Source organism: Muscardinus avellanarius, assembly GCF_963383645.1.
Source record: "Muscardinus avellanarius genome assembly, chromosome: 20".
NCBI classification, from domain to species: domain Eukaryota; kingdom Metazoa; phylum Chordata; class Mammalia; order Rodentia; family Gliridae; genus Muscardinus; species Muscardinus avellanarius.
The window spans coordinates 34,388,673-34,407,126 of record NC_137806.1 but is presented as its reverse complement, the minus strand read 5'-3'; the positions used below and the strand labels follow the sequence as shown (position 1 = coordinate 34,407,126).

The window sequence follows — 18,454 nt, the reverse complement described above, 5'->3', positions numbered from 1 at the left end:
TCCCTGCCTGAGCACCTTCGCACGTCCTGAACACTAATGCCTGCCCAGGGGCGGCTTCAGCTCCTGTCCAGGGGCAGCATAACCTGGTAACAGCCACTTGGGTTTTTTTAAAGTCACTATTTCCAAAGAATGCCAGTTTAGGGTTTCTCCCCCATCTCTTGTTTATTTCTTTGCTTATCACTTAATAAATATAAAAACAAACCTGATGGTTCCAATTTGTGTCTCCTTCTTGGAGGGGGAAACTCAGTCTAGGGCACCCACGCCCTGAAACACAAGCAGGCCAGGGTCCGGCAAGAGGGCAGGCCAGCGTGGCCACCAGCGCGCCTGGGAGCCCGGCCTAGCCACAGACCCAGGGAGGTTGCACAGCCCCGTCAGCGAGCCCGCCCAACCCTGAGGAGAACAGGCGGAGAGAGCAGGCTGGGGAAGTGCTGCTAACGGGCATCCGTCTCAGGCCTGGCACGGCCGTGCCCTGCGGGAGAGGGACCCCGCCACGCAGAAGACTCCTGGCACCTTTCTTGGGCACCCAAGACAGAAAGGGACGACGTGCTCCTTCTGCAATCTGTCCCTTTTGAGCCCAGCAATCCAGCGTGACTGTTTGGTGGTCTTTGGTTTGGTCTTAGGAGGGAAACTGAGGAATCATTTCTAAGAAGGTAGAGCAGCCACGTGGGCGCAGTGCTGGGGCTCACAGGGGCAGGGGCCACCTGCCAGACCGCCCTTGTGGAGCAGACTCTGCGGCCCTGGCACGGGGCACTGCAGGCAGCTCTGCTAAGCCGTGGAGACAAGCTGGCGAGCTTGGAGGTCGTTCAAGGACGCAGCGGTGGTGTGGCAGATGGGGAGCTTGAGCCCAAGAGCCGGCAGAACCCGCACTCTGCCCGCTGCCGCCGGCTGTGTCCACGTTTAGACCTGTCGCTCCAGTGTACCTCACACCTGGACCTCACAGCTGACACTCGGCTGGGACACTGTGGCAGGCATGATTATTGTATGACGGAGTCACCAAGATGCTCAGGGGCGTGTACAGAGGTGTCAGGTGCAGCCCCCGCATCGTGAGCGGCAGGCTTTAAAGAAGGGTACTGAGATGGCTACCGGTTGGATATGGGTCCTGACGTAAGGAGAAATTCACTTTGAAAAGCACAACGCTGACAGAGTATTGCTCTAAGAATTTCAGCTAGAGTAAGAGGTTGGCGGGAAGGCAGCCTGCCATCCCAGGAATTGGGAAGCTGAAAATAAGAGGGTCACAGGTTCAAGGACAGCCTCAGCCTCGGCCACCTAGCGAGGCCCTCAGCAACTTAGCAAGACCCTGATTTAAAATATAGTTAGATAGATAGATAGATGGTAGATAGATAGATAGATAGATAGATGGTAGATAGATAGATAGATAGATAGTAGATAGATAGATAGATAGATAGATAGATGGTAGATAGATAGATAGATGGTAGATAGATAGATAGATGGTGGATAGATAGATAGATAGATAGATAGATAGATAGATGGTGGATAGATAGATAGATAGATGGTGGATAGATAGATGGTGGATAGATAGATAGATAGATAGATGGTGGATAGATAGATAGATAGATGGTGGATAGATAGATAGATAGATGGTGGATAGATAGATAGATAGATAGATGGTAGATAGATAGTAGATAGATGGTAGATAGATAGATAGGCGGGTGGGTGGATGGGCCATTGCTTGGAGGTGGAATGTGTCCAGGGTCCAATCTCCAGCTTCATACACAAAACAGAAAGCCCACCACCAACCAAGAAAGAACAGAGCTGGGGAATGGCTGGCTAAATCGTTCTTTTCTCCTCCCCTCGGCAGATCATAACCGCCAGCCACATCACACACGGTGGAGTTACAATCGTTCCTTCTTACCTCTGAATGGGAGTGAGCTCACGTAGGAAGACGAGTGGGCCTTTTTGACTGGTGAAATGTCATCTCTTGACTCCCTGGCTGACAGGAGGGGCTCCCAGGGAAGTCTCAAGCTCAGCACACCGCGGGCTCGGTCCCCAGCTCACCAAGGGCGATGGCGACGGCGGAATGGCCTTGCCCCGTCCTCCTGTGGTTGATGCGGTGTTCTAGAAGCTTCCCCGGGAGGACTGGGTGTTCTAGAAGCTTCCCCGGGAGGACAGCCCCTCTGCGGGCTGATGGCGGGCCCCGTGCTGCAGGAGGCCTTGGGACAGCACGGTGGAGCGGAGGGGGAGGCAAAGAGCACCAGCCTCGCATGGACGTTTTAGGGGCGACGAGATGTTGAGGCTCCCCGTGATTTGAGTAAACTTGCCAAGCACAGATGCCTCAGCAAGTGGGGCAATAATTCAGAGTCACCGCCAAATGAGTTGCATGACTTAGAGAATCCCAAATGCTAATGCTTTTATATTATCCTTACCGGAGGAACCGTTTTGTTCAGTGTCCAAATACAGAAAATAACTGCAGCTCTGTGCTGGCCGAACGTTTGAGCCATAGTGGCAAGAAGCGAGCCCAGGAGGCCTCTCATAAGACGCGGCCCTGGCAGGGGGCGCTCCGCCTCGCGCTGCCTCCCTGGGGGACGGGCAGCTCCCGAGTGGCGCGGATGGAGGTCATGGCGCGTCAACCGCGGCCGCGCGGGGAGTGCGGGACAACACCACCCCTCCTTGGCGTGTGCGCTCAGGTGCCGGGGCTATTTCAAGGACAGGACAGGAAGCTGTGAGGTGGAGAAGCCGCTCTGAGCCTGTCTAGGGAACCAGGGGTGGGTGTCCTGGGGTTCACCTCATGCAGGCCAGCTGGGACCTGACTCCTTAAGCTGCTTTCTTCTGAACCCCGAAGGGTGGCGGCCAGCTGTGTAGCAGGGCGGGGACGGGGGCTGCACAAGCAGCCCGGGTCGCCGCTTAATCCTGAGGGCCAGCCGTGGGGTTGCCCAGGAGAGTTGGCAGCTCCCAGCCAAGTCTGGTTTGCTCCAAGTGGCCGGACCAGGTGACACCAGCTTCTCATTAGATTAACAGCTGTACGTAGAGGCAGGAATACAGCCTGATCTCCAGAGGCTATAGAGAGGGGCACCCTGGCTCCGATTAGAGCCCACGCTTTGCTGTTAATCGCTTCTTATCTTACAAAAGAGACGAGAATGTGCTACTGTGTGGTGAGGGAGTCTGCGCCCTGTGCCCCTCCCTCCGTCATCCCACTTCTAGATGCTTTGAGACATTTGCGACTGTCCCTAAAAGAAGCATTTCTTCCCCAAAGGATGCTCACACTCCACCTGCAGGCCGGTTCTCAGACCCTCCTGCCCTGTCTCCCGGCCCGGGTCCTCCCTCCTGTCAGCAAGAATACAGACTTCCTCTCCCCACTGGGAATCTCGGGATGGCAGGAGTTGTCTCAGGATTTGTCCAATGTGGTTCTCACAGGAAAGGATGCATTTTAACAAAGACAGTCTCAGCAGAACCCAAACACGTGACAGACACCGCAGTGAGTGTAAACATTTTAATTCCCAAACAAAACCTGTGCAGGTGTGCTTATGGCGGGGCAAGGGGTGCTGGGGTTGGAAGACAAGCAGGCGTTCCACAAAGCACGTGGGCATGCTGGGCAGCCCAGAGATCGCTCGAGCGGTGGACAGTATGGACGGAGGGGCGTCGGGGGACTCCGAGACGGCTTGCCATGCCCCTGGCTTCCAACGTCGCAGCCCGAGTATCCTGGCTTCTCGCAGATCACTGACGACGCAATGGCATGCACTACCCCCGGGCCGCTGCTGGCTGACGTCAGTGCAGAAGCCCCAGGAAGAGACCAGGCCTTCCCCACGCCGGGACCAGCCTGGGCGCCAGGGCCTGCCGAGGGCGCGGGCGGCTCTTGGTCTCTTCCTCCTGGTAACAGCAATGTACAAAATGCCGAAGATTTAGCATGCGCAGGTCTTGTTATCATCAGAGCAGGGAGGAGTTATTCACGGGCTCTACTTGACCAGTTGGTTTAAGATACTAACGGCTTTTGTCTGAAGTGTCAAACTTCTGTGCAGTGCTTAGGAGAGGAGGTACACCTCCCTTCCCCCGTTTTTTTTTGTTTGTTTGTTTGTTTTGTTTTGTTTTTCAAGAACCTGAGATAAAGTTATTGTTTCCTAGATCAGCTCTCGGCTTCCCTCAGGAAGAACCCCGCGTGGATCGCCGTCCTGGCTTTTTTTGGTTTGGGGACAGGACAGAGCAGAGAAGGTGGGCGTCGTTTCTCCCGGAACCTGAGCGCGTGCCGGGCTACTGCTCGTCGGAAGCACTCTGCTGGGAAGCCGAGTCGTCCAGCCCCATGTCCTCCTGGCTCGCCCTCCTGCACACTGCCCCCAGGTTCTCCGCCGCGGCCTTGGCCAGACGGCGGTCAGGATGCTGGCCCTGCTCGGCGGCGGCGGTGGGTTCGCACGGGTCCGAGAAGTGCTTCCAGAGAGAAGAGAAAAGAGAAAAGCGGCGGCAGCTCAGCACGAGTTCGCACGGGGGTCTCCTAGTTCACCCCACCCCGCTGCAGGAACCCAGGGCTGACGGGCAGCCCCTGAGGACAACCCTGGCGTTGCGATCTATGGGGTTAGAATGTGCCTCTGAAGCCGCCACCGGGTGTGAGATCTTTCTCAGGAGACCTGCCCTTGCTGAGAGGAAGCAGCCCCGGGAGAGGTCCTGCGTGCCTGGCTCTCCTGAGCCCCGGCACACCCCCGTGGACACTCGGCCTTGCTGGTCACAGGCACCAGCAGTCTCGCCGCACACTTGACCCAGTGGGACGCAGCCCTCTGGAGGCTGGATGCACCCATTCCCAAGGGCAACCTCCTTGGAGCTGAGGAGGGAAAATTTTCCAGAATACCAGAAATGTACTGGAGATTGGGGAAGGTGGAACAGAGTGATATTTTGGGCCATTCTATTGAAAAACTGGGAGGGGGAGGAGAAGCAGCTTATATAGTTAGATATCTATTCCTAGTGAGTCATTGGCTGGCATGACCTAGGGCTCCAGAAAGCCCCATGGATACCCAGAGAAGACACCATCACCTGTCCAGCTTGGTCCACTGGAGGGGGCGTGGAGGAGAGCCAGGGAGGCCGTGGGGATGCTCAGGTGTGACTCCTATATCTTCACCCACAAGCTGTCACTGATGGGCCATGGGCAAAAGAACGCACCACCTCACCAGAGCTGCACTTGGCCGAGCCTGGCCCATTCAGGCCCTGACACCGCCCATCTTCCCTCTTTGATGTGGCGCGTGGAACACTTTGTTCAGTGCCAGCCAGCTCGGCATGGCATTCTGGACAGGCCACAGCTGATTGGATCCACGACCTTAAAACCCTTGCTAGTATTTAAAGAGCTGGGAGTGGTCAGGTTGCACCGATGTAAAGATAATCTGTTAGCAGGGCATGGGGGCGCACGCTTGTAATCCCAGCATTCAGGAGGCTGAGGCAGGAGGATCGCAGTTCACCGACAGCCTCAGCTACTACTTAGTGAGGCCCTTTGCAACTCAGTGAGACCGTTTCAAAATAAAGAATAAAAAATAGGGCTGAGGGGTGTAGCTCAGAGGTAGAATGCCCGAGTTTCATCCCCTGTACTGCAAATAATAATAATAAAAAAGATAATTTAGCTGAGCAAGATGGCGCACACTTGTAATCCCAGCACTGGGAGGCTGAGACAGGAGGATCACACAGGTTCGAAACCAGCCTCAGCTAGTTAGTGAGGGTCCCAGCAACTTAGTGAGACTCTGTTTCCAAATAAAGTATAAAATAGGTCTGGGAGCATAACCCGGAGGTAGAAAAGCCCCTGGGTTCCACCCCCAGGACCTCCAAAAAAAAAAGATAATTTGTGGAATTGGCACCGATGGTCATCTAACTCTAATGTTGATGTGTGCCTTCCACTCCCTCTGCTGGGATCCGGGTGGGGGGCATTCTCCCTGAGCCCCAAGATGACCACTCCGCTGAACCTCCGCCCCTCCGCACTCCTGAAGGGCGGCAGGGGCTCGTGTTTACGCCTAAGCTGAGCACCTTTGTGTGCGGCCCAGGTGGCCCTGGACAGAGGGTGATGGGGCCCTGTGGGCGGGTGGCTGAAAGGTCTGAGGCCCGCGGTACCTCTCCCCGCCCCGGCTCCCAAGGCCCGTCCTTACCCGCGTGGCATGGCCGGCGGCCCTGGCCGAGGGGCCCATCACGATGTTGACGCTGCTGGAAGACTGCGTGTCGCTGGTGTTGCCCCCCTCTGCTGCCGAGAGCCCGGAGATGACCAGAGCACTGGAGAAGCTCCGTTTGCCGAAGAGGAAGCTGAGGGTGGAGCTGGTGGAGGAGCCCAGGCTGGAGCGGATGAGCGCCTCGGCCCGCTCGCGGACGCTCAGGTGGCCCGTGGTGCTGACCGGCGGCGGCTGGGAGTGTAGGGATGCGGCCGAGGTGTGCAGGGAGAGCCGGCTGCCCGAGGGCCTCTGGGCCAGCTCGTGCACGGATGTGGACGTCTGCAGGAGGGGATGGCGGCTCTCCAGGATGGGGCCGGAGGAGCTCAGGATGGGCGGCCTTGGGCTGAGGGCCGAGTGCGCCTGGACAGACTGGCTCCGGCTCTTCCTCCTCCCTGCAGAAGGAAGAGATCACGGCTGGTTCGGGTTGGCCGCAGTGACCAGGGCTGCGATGCCGAAGGTTTTCAACACAGAAAGGATAAGTGTTTGAGGACATGGAGTCGCTCATTACCTGATGTGATCATTATACCTGGCATGCATGCATCCAATTATTGGTTTTGTGCCCCCATAAATATGCATAAGTATGTGCATTAAAAGTAAAATTTAAAAAATGTAAATCTTAAACAAAAGAAGCAGAAGGCAGCTAAGAATGTTGGCGTCTGAGATGCCACAGGTGCGTCTCTGCCTGGGCCAGAGGACCCGGGAAGCCCACCCTGCGAGGCCAAGATGAGGCCAGGAGCTGCTGCACAGCGCCCGCTGCCTTTCCACAGAGTCCAGGCCTGGGAACGGCAGCTGCCTGGGCTGGAGCTGAGCCCAGGGTGAGCGACCTGCCGGGCTCGCCGGGGACTTTCTGCCATTGGCAGAAAAGTTCCTCAGTTCAGGGAAATCCAGACAGTACCAGCAGGTAACCCAGCCACGCAGGGCAGAGCCAAATTTGTTCCTGCCCCAGGGCCCTGGCTCCTTTGCTCAGGTGATAGGTGAGACAGGAAGGCATGCAGGCCATTTTTATTGGTTTGGACCATGTGCTGCGGCCTGCGGCCTGTACAAGTTCCCACAGAGGTCAGGTGACCCCACACAGCATCCGGCTGGCCCGGCCCCCATCCTGGGGTCTTTTTCTCCAGAGTGGCCGAGCCCCTTCACCAGCCGCCCCCTCCTCGGGCTCCTCCAGGCCCCAGCTCCTGCTGATAATCATCTGACAAGGCGTGTTTTTGTTTTTGGTACTGGGGATTGAACCCAGGGCATTCTACCACTGAGCTACACCCAGCACTTTTTACTTTTATTTTCAAACAGGGTCTCACTAAGTTGCTGAGGCTAGCTTCTAGCTTCCAACCTGGGATCCTCCTGTCTCAGCTTCCAAAGTACTGGGATTGTTTTTTTAGTACTGGGGATTGAACCCAGGGGCATCTACCTCCCAGCTACACGCCCAGTCCTATTTTGTATTCATTATTTTGAAACAGGGTCTCACTAAGTTTTGGAGGGCCTAAGTAGATGAGGCTGGCCGCAAACCTCCAGTCTCAGCCTCCCAAGTACTGGGATTACAAGCGTGCGCCCCCACCCACTGACTGACAAGGCCATTGCTGATGGAAGACTTAGGCCGCCCCAACAATCTGTTCATGTTGGCATCCCTGGGGGGGGACTTCAGGTGCCCCTCCCATGTTCTGCCTGCGCCTGGCATCCTTCAGCCTCACCAACCTGGCAGTCAGAAGGAAGACAGGTGCTTGCCGGAACTTCAGGCCAAGTAGCTGAAGATTTATCCCCCTGGGCTCTACTTTGAAAATGCTATTTGTGGGGTGTGGGGGTGGGTTCTGGGGCATTCTACCTCTGAGCGACACCCCCAGCCCTATTTTTTATTCTTTATTTTTTGAAACAGGGTCTTCTTGAGTTGCAAAGGGACTCACTAAGTAGCTGAGGCTGTCCATGAGCAATCCTCCTGTCTCAGCCTCCCCGAGTGCTGGGATTGTAAACGTGCCCACCACGCCTAAATACTATTTTGATGCAAAGCTGGTGAAGCCACCTGTGGCCTCCTGTGGTCTCCTGAGGCTGCTACAGTCAGGGATTAACCCTGCAGACAGGACTGAGCAACAGAACCAGGAAGGGACCGTCCCACACGTTGTTCCACCCGCCGCAGAGTTATTGTGTATTTGATGTGTCCGAAACCTTTCTGCTTGTCTACAGGAGAACCTGGGCCTATCCCTCCAGAGAGAACCCCTGGGGGAACAAACCTTGCTGCAAAGACCCCAAGGAGCCTCCAGCCCCGCTCCTCACTGGCGGCCCTTGCTGCTGCAGGGGCTCGCCGCCTCTCCTGCGCTGCAGGCCGGATGGACGCTGCCTTGCTGGGGCGCCTGTTCCCACGGAGCACGGGTGCCCTTCCTCGCTGTCTCCTGCCTGCACATGGTCCTCAGGACCGGTGCTGGCCCCTTGCCGCTGACCCCACCCTGGCCTGGTGCCCACTCCCTTCCACCATGGGGGAGCGGACCGTGGCCTGGAGGTCCCTGCTGAGCAGTCCAGTGTGTGACTCTTCTAAATAAAAAAAAAAAAAATCCAGTGAATCAGAACGAACGGCAGGCTGGTGTCGCGCTCGTGTATTCGGAGTCGGCAAGGGCGAGCATGTGTTTGTGGTTTACCCTGTAGAGGCGATCGCCTTCCAGATCCTCCACACTCGGCCGTGAGGCAGTGCTTTCCGTGCGCCGCAGACCACACACACGGCAGGGAACCGGCCCCTCACTCCAAGCACAGAGGGACAAGTGCCACAGCGGCCTCCCCTCCTGCTGCTTTGGTCGTCCTTGGGGCTCTTTCATTGGTCTCCCTTCTTTCTTTTTTTTATTTTAATTTTGCAAATGAAACAAGCAGCCTGAAGCCAAGCTCATTTGTGCTACTGGGATCATTATTTTACGGTTTAACTTATTTTGCCCATTGCCGCCTCAGGAAAGCATGAGTATTTCCAGGGAAAACCTTAGCGCCCGAGTGGAGATCTGATGCACGCCACGCTCCGAGTTCATTATCTTTCATCTCCGCTCGAGACCCGAAAGGTGGTGCCGCCGTCCTGAGCAGCGAAGAACCCAGCCTCCCTCTCAGACGTGGGATTTCGCTGGCCACGGGTTAGCGCTGCTTGTCAGAAAGTAGGCCGCCAGCCGCTGCCGGTCAACTCTCCTCCAGCTGGGGCACAGTCCAGGGGCATTCTACCTCTGACCTTCACTCCCAGGCCTATTTATTTCATTTAACGTGATTTGGAAACAGAATTTGGCCAAGTTGCAGAGAGCCTCAATGAGTTGCTGAGGCTGGCCTCAAACCTGAGATCCTCCTGTTTCAGCCTCCCAAGTACTGGGATCACAGGTGTGTGTCACCCGCCTGGCTATATGCGCTTCTCACCCCACGGAGAGGACTGTGGGTTGTCGGGCCCTCCCTGGGGTGGGCAGCCTGAGCGCCGGGCAGCAGGGTGCAGCCCCGGCCTGCTCACGGGGACTCAGGCAGTACAGCAGTGGTCTGGCAGGTTGCGGTGCAGGGGCGGGCGCTGGGCCCCACCTTGGTCATGTGAGTGGGACAGGGCTGTTAAACCACTAAGCCTTGTCCCTCAGAGCCCACGCTCTGCTGTGTGCTCAGCCTCTGCCGTGCTGCCTGGAGAAGAGGTTCCGAATCTGAGAGAAGGGCAGCCAGCGGTGCTTCCTTCCTTTGTAGAGGGGAGGAGCACAAGGCCTCTCTTCTTTCTCCTTCTCCTCCTCCTCCTCTCTCCTCTCTCACCCTTCTCTCTCCTCCTCCCCTCCAGCTCTCTGCCTTTCCGCTGCCCACGTGGAAGAAGTCACGCCCAGGCCTTGAGCAAAGTCCCAGTGGGCAGGAGTGGGGCAGGGGGCAGAGGGGGAGGAGGGCAGCGAGTGTGCGCTGGGCCCAGGGTGCGGTGATGCCCCTGGTAGGGTCTTGGTTCCAGGCATGCTGGTCTGGATCCCAGATCGGACGCTCCAGAGCTGGCTCCTCAGGACAGTGACTTACCTCCTTGTGCCCTGCTTCTCCATCTGCAAGGAGGCGTGGAGTCCTGGAGGGGGTCGAGCGGCCTTGCAGGTGCACAGAGCGCACTCGGGATTCCAGAGAGAATCTAACATGGCCGCTGCAGCCAGATGCCGTGACTACAGGCAGTGAGCACAGCAGGCAGAGTGGGAAGGTGGCCAGGCAGTGGGCGCTGTGCCACCCAGCCCTGCGGCCCCTGGTGAGCTCTCTCCCTCTCAGATCCCTCATCTGCGTCTCTGTCATTTACCCCTCATCTCCACCTTCCTTTCTCATCATGTCTGCCTGTGAGCTATCATCATCACCTGTCACTGGTCTATCATCCCTGTCTCCCTCTCTCTCTTTCTCACTGGTCTTTACCTTTTATCCATCCATCCATCCATCCATCCATCCATTCATCTATCCATCATCTATCATCTATTTGTTATTTATCTCTCACTGACCTATTATCTGTCTATTTATCTATCATCTATTTATCTATCATTGTTTTCTATTATCTATCATCTATTATGTCTATTACCTATTGTCTATTATGTCCATTATCAACCTAACATTTATCATTGATCTGTCATCTATTTATATTTTATCTGTCATCATCCATCTACATCTATCTATTATCTCTCTATCATTATTATCTGTCTGTCTGTCATCTCTTCATCTCTCCATCCCTCTCGCCCTGTTCCCCCAGTCCCTCCTCTCCCTCCCGCTCTGCCCTGCTCTGGCCCCAGGCTCGCTGGCCTCGCCTGGCACCGCTGGGGCAGGGGAGCGTGCACAGAGGTGCCTACTCAAGTTTCTGGAAGGCGAGGAAGGAAGACAAAGCCCCCAGCGGGTTGCAGGGGGCAAAGCCAGGATGCGGCAGGGCCCGGCAGAGAAGCTGCCTCCCCTGCGTCCCGGGAACTCGTCCTCTGCAAAGCGTGAGTCTCCTTGCAGCCCGCCGCCCTCCTCCCTGCACTCGATCACCCACAGACTCAGAGTCGCAGCCATCTGGCTGACCCTGTTGGGTATTAGCTTAGACCTGATTCTAAACTTCAGACTCAGCTCCAGCTACCGCCCACATTCCCATCTGCCGGGGCCTCCTCCCCTCCGTCCTGTCCTCCTCCTGAGCAGGGGCAGTGGGAGGGGCAGGGGCCTGACTGCAGAAGGAGGAGCGGGGACCCCATGGAGCACACAGTAGGCCCCTGAGACAGGATGGGAGGCAGAGGAGTGGCCACTGCGCAGGACAGAGGCGAAGGCAGACAGACATGTGATCAGAGCTGGACCTGGCAGGCATGAAGGAGTTCCCCACACTGACCTCAGCCATGCCCAGCTGAGAGCAACACCTTGAGCCCCTGAGCCTCGGCACCCACCTGGCCCCTGAGCCCCCTCGCGGGGCGGGGCCCAGTGCTGGCCGCCGCCTTTCCGGGGCTGCTCTGCACTCTCCCAGACGTCCCCGGCCGCTGGGGCGCCACCTCCGTCCGGGTCCTCGATGTTGCGGCCACCACGCTGTCCCACGCTGCAGTCCTTCCGCACGCTGCGAGAGAGGGAGGGGCAGGCTCCAGGGCTTTGCCTACCTGCGTCTCCTACAGTCACGTGCCCCGTGGTGTCACAGTTCACGGTGGCCCTCGGGACTCTGCCCAGTGTCTGGCCATCTATGTATGGGTAGTTAGTTGGTGCAGCCCTGGGACGGTCACACAATAGCAAAATCGCCCGAGAATGCACTCCGCAGAACATCTCCTCACTGCCAGAGACACTGGACCGGATCCCGCCGCCCCCTACTATGGCCACGTCTGAACAGCAGGACCACCACGCTCCGCAGGTGAGCAGCACCCTGGGATACGGGTGGAGAGGGAGGTACTTTCTTTTATCTTAAGGCTGGTGTCTGATACACGAATACACCAGAATGAAATGCTGAGTCCCCAGAACCTGAAGCTCCCATGCCTATCGAGGCAAAGCTGCTCAGAGCTCGCCCCAGAAGCCACTCTACACTGGGCAAGAAGACCCGGTGCCCGAGAGGTGGGAGCTGGAAGCTCAGCCACGGCAGGGGTACTGCTCGGCAGGTGCGGAATCGCGGCTCCTAAAGGCCCCTGAGCCTGGCCCTGGCAGCTCTGCGAGGACACAGGCAGACCCTCAGCCTGAGGAGGGGAAGACCCTCTGCCCGCGGCCTCCCCGACCCCACCCTGAGATCGCTCACTGACCAGCCGCGTGGCCACCTGGACACGGGTCTCAGCCCGGGCTCCGTGTCCGCCCCCCACAGCCCCACAGAGGCCCCGGCCCCCCTACCTCAGCCAGCTGGCCCGGAACCACGTCCTGAGGCTGTCCAGGGTGACGGGCCCGCCCCACACGCTCTTGAGCTGCCGGTGGGTGCCCAGGTAGGAGGTGGTGAGCGGGGACACGTACATGGGGTAGCCCAGGGGCTGGTCGCAGGAGGAGTTGATGAGGTTCCGCAGCACCTGCGTGTTGTTCTGAATGCTGCCGCGCTCCGGGTTGCGGTTACGCAGGAAAATGAGCTCCTGCTGCTGCCCGGCCCACAGGCCTCGGACGCACTCCTTGTTCACCTGCGGGCCGGGGACGGGGCGAGGCCGCCGCTCAGCTTCCGGCCTGCTAGTTTCCACCTAGGAGGGGCACGCAGGCTCCGGGGTGGGGCACTCATATCACAGCCATGATGCGTGGGCCTCAGGCCGAACGGCAGAGTGGGGAAACTGAGGCAGCATGGACCGCGAGAGTCGGTGGGTGAAGGCTCGGTGATAAACAGGCCTTGGGGTGCAGCTTGCGTCTGGGCCAGGCTATCAGGAAGAGGCCTGGGATTCTAGGATGCAGAAAGTCTAAACGGAACCTGATCCTGGCCCTCGACTCCGGAGCCTGTGCCGGGACCCAACCTGGCCCAAGGCTGCCGCACGCTGGCTCTCTGCGCAGGCACGGGCCTGCTGGGGGACTGCGGAGCCCGGGCTGCGTCGGCTCTCACACTGGCCAGCGCACCTCCCTGCTGTGCCTCCGATCAAGGCCACTGGCCAGAGGCCGGAGGGCAGGCCCGTGTCCCAGTGCCCGGAGGCTGGGAGCGGCCGTACCTTGATCACCTTGAAGTTCAGGAAGCTCCGGTGCAGCATCACCACCTTGTACTCGTCCGCACCCTCGTCCACCACGTGCCGCAGCGTCAGCAGCTCCTCCCGGTTGGCCAGCACGGCGCTCCTCCAGGCCGGGTCGCCCTCGTGGCAGATCATCACTTTCTTCTCGAAGGTCTGGATGGCCTCATAGAGCACCACTGGGTCCTCGTACTCATCCGGGCAGGTGAACTGGTCCTACGGAAGCCCCATGGGCTCGGTGAGCAGGTGCTGCTGGCCCCAGCTGGTGCGCAGACGGCCGCCTGCAGCCACCTCCCCAAATGCCTCCTCAGCTGGGTAAGGCTCGCTCCTCCTCCCACAGCCCAATACGCCTAGGAAAAAGCTTCGCGGCTTAGGTCCCTGAGACGCTCTGGTGGGGCACTCGGAGGCGCACTGTCCCGAGCCAGTACCCCTTTTCCTTCTGAGTGGACGCTCAGCTCCTCCCAGCAGCTCCCAAGGGCAATCGCCATGGCCCACGTCAAAACCCTCTGGGCAGCCTGGACGTTAGTTAGCAAAGCAAGGAATGAAACAGTTCCAAAGCCATGCAGAGAAAGGGACCAGGCTTCCACCTGACGTGACGCCCCATGCCTGTCATCTTAGTACTCGAGAGGCTGAGACAGGAGGATCGCAGGTTCAAAACCAGCCTCAGAAATTCACTGAGGCTCTCAACAACCTAGTGAGATCTATTTCCAAATAAGAAATAATAGTCTGGGCATGGTGGCGCACGCTTGAAATCCCCGCGCTTGGGAGGCAGAGACAGGAGGATCGCGCAGGTTCATAGCCAGGCTCGCTTGTTAGGAGACCCTGTTTCCAAAAAATATATAAAAAAAATAGGTCTGGGGGTGTAGCCTGGAGGTAGAAGGGTTTCCAGGAACCCCATTACCACCAAAACAAAAACAAACAAACAAACAAAAAGGAAATAATAATAAAAAATCGGGCTGGGGGTATAGCTCGGAGGCAGAATGCCCCTGGATTTAATCCCTAGTACTACAAAAGAAAGAAGAAAGGAAGGAAGGAAGGAAGGAAGGAAGGAAGGAAGACAGGGGCCCGTTTTTCTCTAAAGTTCCGGGCCTCCGCTTGCCTCAGAGGATGGTCGTACCTGGTGCAGCTTGAGGGACATCCTGATGGCTGGAGCGACCACCTTCTGCAGCAGGTCCATGTCAGCAAACACCCACTCATCTTGCGCCGCTATCCTGAAGTCGCCTTTGAAGAGGGCGTAGAGGCCGTGCAGGAAGGAGTCCAGGCTGGAAAGCAGAGCTTAGTTACCCCGCTTCTCCCTGACTCTGCTCAGGCTCCTGTCTTTCCAACCCCAGATCACGTCTCCCAATTTCAGAATCCCCTTCATGTGCTTAGGCCGATCCAGTAAGGAAATGTCGGAGACGGGGACTCGCCCCGGTGCGCCTCGTGCTAACCCTGGAGCTGGGCTCAGGGCCCTTGAGCCCTGTGCCAGGGAGCCACTTAGGTGGTCCTGAGTGTGACTCCCAAGCCCAGGTTGGCACGGGCCGCCGTGCACGCTCAGGGAGTTACTACAATGGCAAGCCGGTCTCCCCCAAGGCTCCTGCCCTGCCCTCATCGTGCTGAGTCCTTATCTTCTCCTCTGTCTTTCTGGATATCATTTCTGGGCTATGTCACTCATAATAAAACTGGATTCCACCGCAGCACAGAGAGAGATCCACCAACCAAATGAAGCCTGGAATGGGTCACCCAGGTTCTGGGAGTGCATCTGTCTCTACACCACCCCTGCCCATGGAGGAGAGAGGACGGAGCTGAGGGGGCACCGGGAAGAGGGGGCACCGGGAAGAGCGGCCACGGGGTCGCCCCGGGCTGCCCTGGCTTTCAGGGTTCCGGGTTGTTCCTGTCGCTAGATATGACAGCTGTGTCACCCAAGCTGCTCAGGGCCTGGAAGGGCTTGGGAACACCGCCGCCCTGCCCGAGGACAGGGAGAAGGGGCCCTGCTTCTGCTTGTCTGTTATTCCCATTTCTACATTCTACGGCAGTCATCTCCAGCTCTACAGGGGTGGTCGAGAAGGAAGTCCATAGGAAGAGCCCAGCACAGGGCCGGGCTGGCCACAGGGAGAGGGACAGCGGGGTGGGAGGGGATGGCCCGGGACGGCAGCTTTGGAGCCCGCGAAGCATGCACACGCTGAGCAATACTTCAGAGCCAACACGGCGCCGCAGACCTCAGGGAAGCTGTCCACTGACGGCTGCACCGGAAGAGCACCATTAGCCTCCTTTCCTGGAAGGCCCTGTCAAGATGCTGAGGCTTCGCACCAGAGCAGACGGTGGGAAACAGGAGCTGCCAGGAACTGGTCAGGGGCCTGGAGGAGCCTGGAGTCTTCCAGAAAGAGGTTCAGAGGGCAGCCTTCCCCAAGGGACTCCCCTTTCAGAGGAAAGCTTCCTGGTGCTACAGTACAGCCGGCCACCCGGGAGGCACCGAGGGGCTCCTGTCCTCGGACAGAAGCTGAACGTTCAAATGGGAGAGCCATGTTCTAAGCAGCCAGCAGGGCATTTTAGAAAAAGGTCAGGAAGCCCAGCTGCATGCTCAGGATGGGCTCATACGTGAGTAAGAGGACCAACTCCCTCTGGACTCAGGGCTGGGGACAGGTCAAAGGAAAATTCAGGGGCTTCTGAGATGCCAAAGGGAGGAGCGCGGAGACGCCATGTCAGCTGCCGACTGCAGGATGCTCCCTGCTCCTTGGCTGTGGGGAAACTCAGCCTGCACAGAGGTTGCTAAGGGCCGGAGCCCACCGAGCGAGGCCCGCGATGTGCACCTAAGCGGTCCTTTCTCTCGCAGAGGAAACGACGCATTGCAGTCTCAATGCTGTTCTATGGACATGATTCTGCATGTACCCCGAGCCGAGTTGGAATCCCACTCGGTTGGGGTTTAGTTTCTTGCATCTCACAGGTCAAGGCGTCCTAAAAGGAACGTGTTTCATTATCTGCCTTCTCCCCTGAGAGACTGAAGAGGAGGCAGGCGGCTGGCGAGCTGTGAGGAACCAGATGGGAGGTGGAGAGTGAGCCGAGCCGCACAGTACACCTGCAGCAGGGCTAGAGCTGAGCTTAGCAGGGCGCTGTCTCTTTAAGACTCTACTGAGAGATGGCGGACCCCCAGCCGGCCTGCAGCTGGAGCTGGCTGGGCTGTCCTTACTGGGGAGCCATTGAGACTGGCATTGGTAGCTGACTAAGTCAACCCCACTTTCAGCTGCCCGAGGAGGGGGTGAAGCAGGTCGTCCCACCAGAGAGGGGCAGGAGGGCAGGCAGGCTCAAAGAACCATGTGTGATCTCGTATTCCAGACAGGTGCACGCAACCAGTTTACAAAGCCCTTTCCACCCCAAAGGTTCCTCTCATCCTCCCGGATCCCTGCACATGGTACAGTATTGGTACCGCTTCACACAAGAGGAGACAGGCCAGAAAAAGTCGAGAAAGTGCATCCGAGGGTTGAGAACAGTTACGTGGCAGCGCACGCCTTGCCGCAGCGGCTCGGCACAAGCTGCCACCAGACTCAGCCACTGTTGAGACGCAGCTGGACTCATCTCCACGCAGGCCAGCTCTGAGGTCACCTCGCATCCCTCGCCTCCAGGTCAGCCTCCGGCAACCCGTCAGTGAAGCTGGTGTGCACACCTGCACACATCCTGCGGTGCTGGAGGCGGAACCGGGGCTGGCGCAGGCCCCAGGTCAGGCAAGTGCGTCTCTACTGACCCACCCCGGCCACTTCAACTGTCTATCCTTAAACTCAGGCATGTCCTCCTGTTCCCAGATGCCGAGTTCAGCTTGATAAACTAAATCACCTAAGCCAGGCTCATGCATCCTGTTTAATTTGTCTACTTGTCTCTGGATGCTGGCTTCTGAGTTTCCGACCCCAGTGGGCAGACGGATCTTAATCTCTTCTGCAGGATGATCCAGTGTGACGGCTGGCCCCGCCGTGCGCCCCCCTCTCCCACAGACGGTCAGGAGGAGAGGCGGAGGTGACGGCCGGGCTCCTGAACACTTGCTTCTGCAGGCTGCTGGCTCTGGGGAGGGGTCTGTGGTGGACGTAGTGACCCTGGCCACCACGGCCACCTCCTGCCTCAGTGAAGCAGGTTGGGGCTCGGCAGAGAACACGCTCAGGCTGGGCTTCTTCCTTTTCACTTTGACAGCTTCAGTATTTGTTTGTTTGTTTGTTTTGATTTTTAAATTCTGGTCGACTCCAAAAGCCAGCAGACTTTCTTCTGCATAATGATCTGTTGTGCTGTCTGACGTGGCCATCTTCTCCTCTTCTTCTCTGGGTAAGTACAGCAGCTGCCAGGACCTAGCTCTCACCTCTCCTGCTCACAAAACAAACCCACCTCCCAGCCTGGGGGGTCAGTGCACCTGACTTCCCACCGAGGTATGCCTGGCTCTTGTTAGTGAGAAATAAAGTTCTTCAAGGGAGCTATATCCTGTGATGGTTAGGTATGGACTGCCCCCTCCCAAGAGCTCACATATCAATGTTCAGAGCTGCTGTGATTAAGTCATGAGGGTTATAATCTCATCCGTGGACAAATACATTGTCATGAATTTACTGGGTGGTAACCTAGGTAGGGGGTGTGGCTAGAGAAAGTGGGTCCCTGGGGTGTGACCTTAGGGACTGTGCTTTGGCCTTCAAATCCCCTTGCTGGTTCTCCTGCTCCCAGCCTCCATGGTGTGAGAGCAGAGCCTTGCTCCCTCCCTCTCTTGGCTTCCCGCCACCATGTCCTGAGCCCCCCAGACCCTGGCCTCACTTAGACTGCATCTGGGATCTCCAAAAATCTAAGCAAATACACCTGCTTTCCTCTAAGCTGTGTAGTCAGTTGTTTTGGATGCTAGCAGTGAGAATGATGACTGAGATGCATCCTGAACCTCGAGTTTAAAGAATCTTCCGTGTTTCCTGGCCACATCCACCCTGACCCGTCCCACCTCTGTGACTTGCACCATCGTATTCTACTCGAAGGTATTTTCTGTATCCACGCTCTTGCACACTTGCCTTCGGGATGCCATCCAAGACAATTCTCCATGTACTCATGCTCCTGACTTTTACAGACACGTACTTTTCTTTCTTGGGGACTGTCTGTCAAAGGGCTGTCACTTTTGCAAGGTCAAAACATTTCCCCAACAAATCCATCAAGGGAAGCAGAGACTGTGGCTTAGGCCCGGCGCCACATGGGACTTCCTGGGGGAGTCAGCATTCAAAAGTCCTCTGGGACTCTTCAGCGTGCAGGAGGTGAGGCTGACGTGTTGGGTCTCATAAAGTGCACCTGGGC

The 18,454-nt window shown here is 57.5% G+C and overlaps 1 protein-coding gene across 1 annotated transcript in view; it reads right to left on the bottom strand.

Moving 5' to 3' along the window:
• Nucleotides 1-4,203: 4,203 nt before the first annotated feature.
• PCNX2 (pecanex 2) overlaps nt 4,204-18,454 on the bottom strand; it is a gene marked incomplete at both ends in the record, with an annotated part of 156,490 nt that continues 142,239 nt past the window's right edge. The window contains 6 exons of the mRNA XM_080717237.1: nt 4,204-4,377; nt 6,069-6,517; nt 11,465-11,628; nt 12,378-12,652; nt 13,163-13,393; nt 14,295-14,439. Of these exons, the coding sequence (XP_080573363.1) occupies nt 4,204-4,377; nt 6,069-6,517; nt 11,465-11,628; nt 12,378-12,652; nt 13,163-13,393; nt 14,295-14,439 (1,438 nt within the window). The remainder of the gene's footprint in view (nt 4,378-6,068; nt 6,518-11,464; nt 11,629-12,377; nt 12,653-13,162; nt 13,394-14,294; nt 14,440-18,454) is intronic.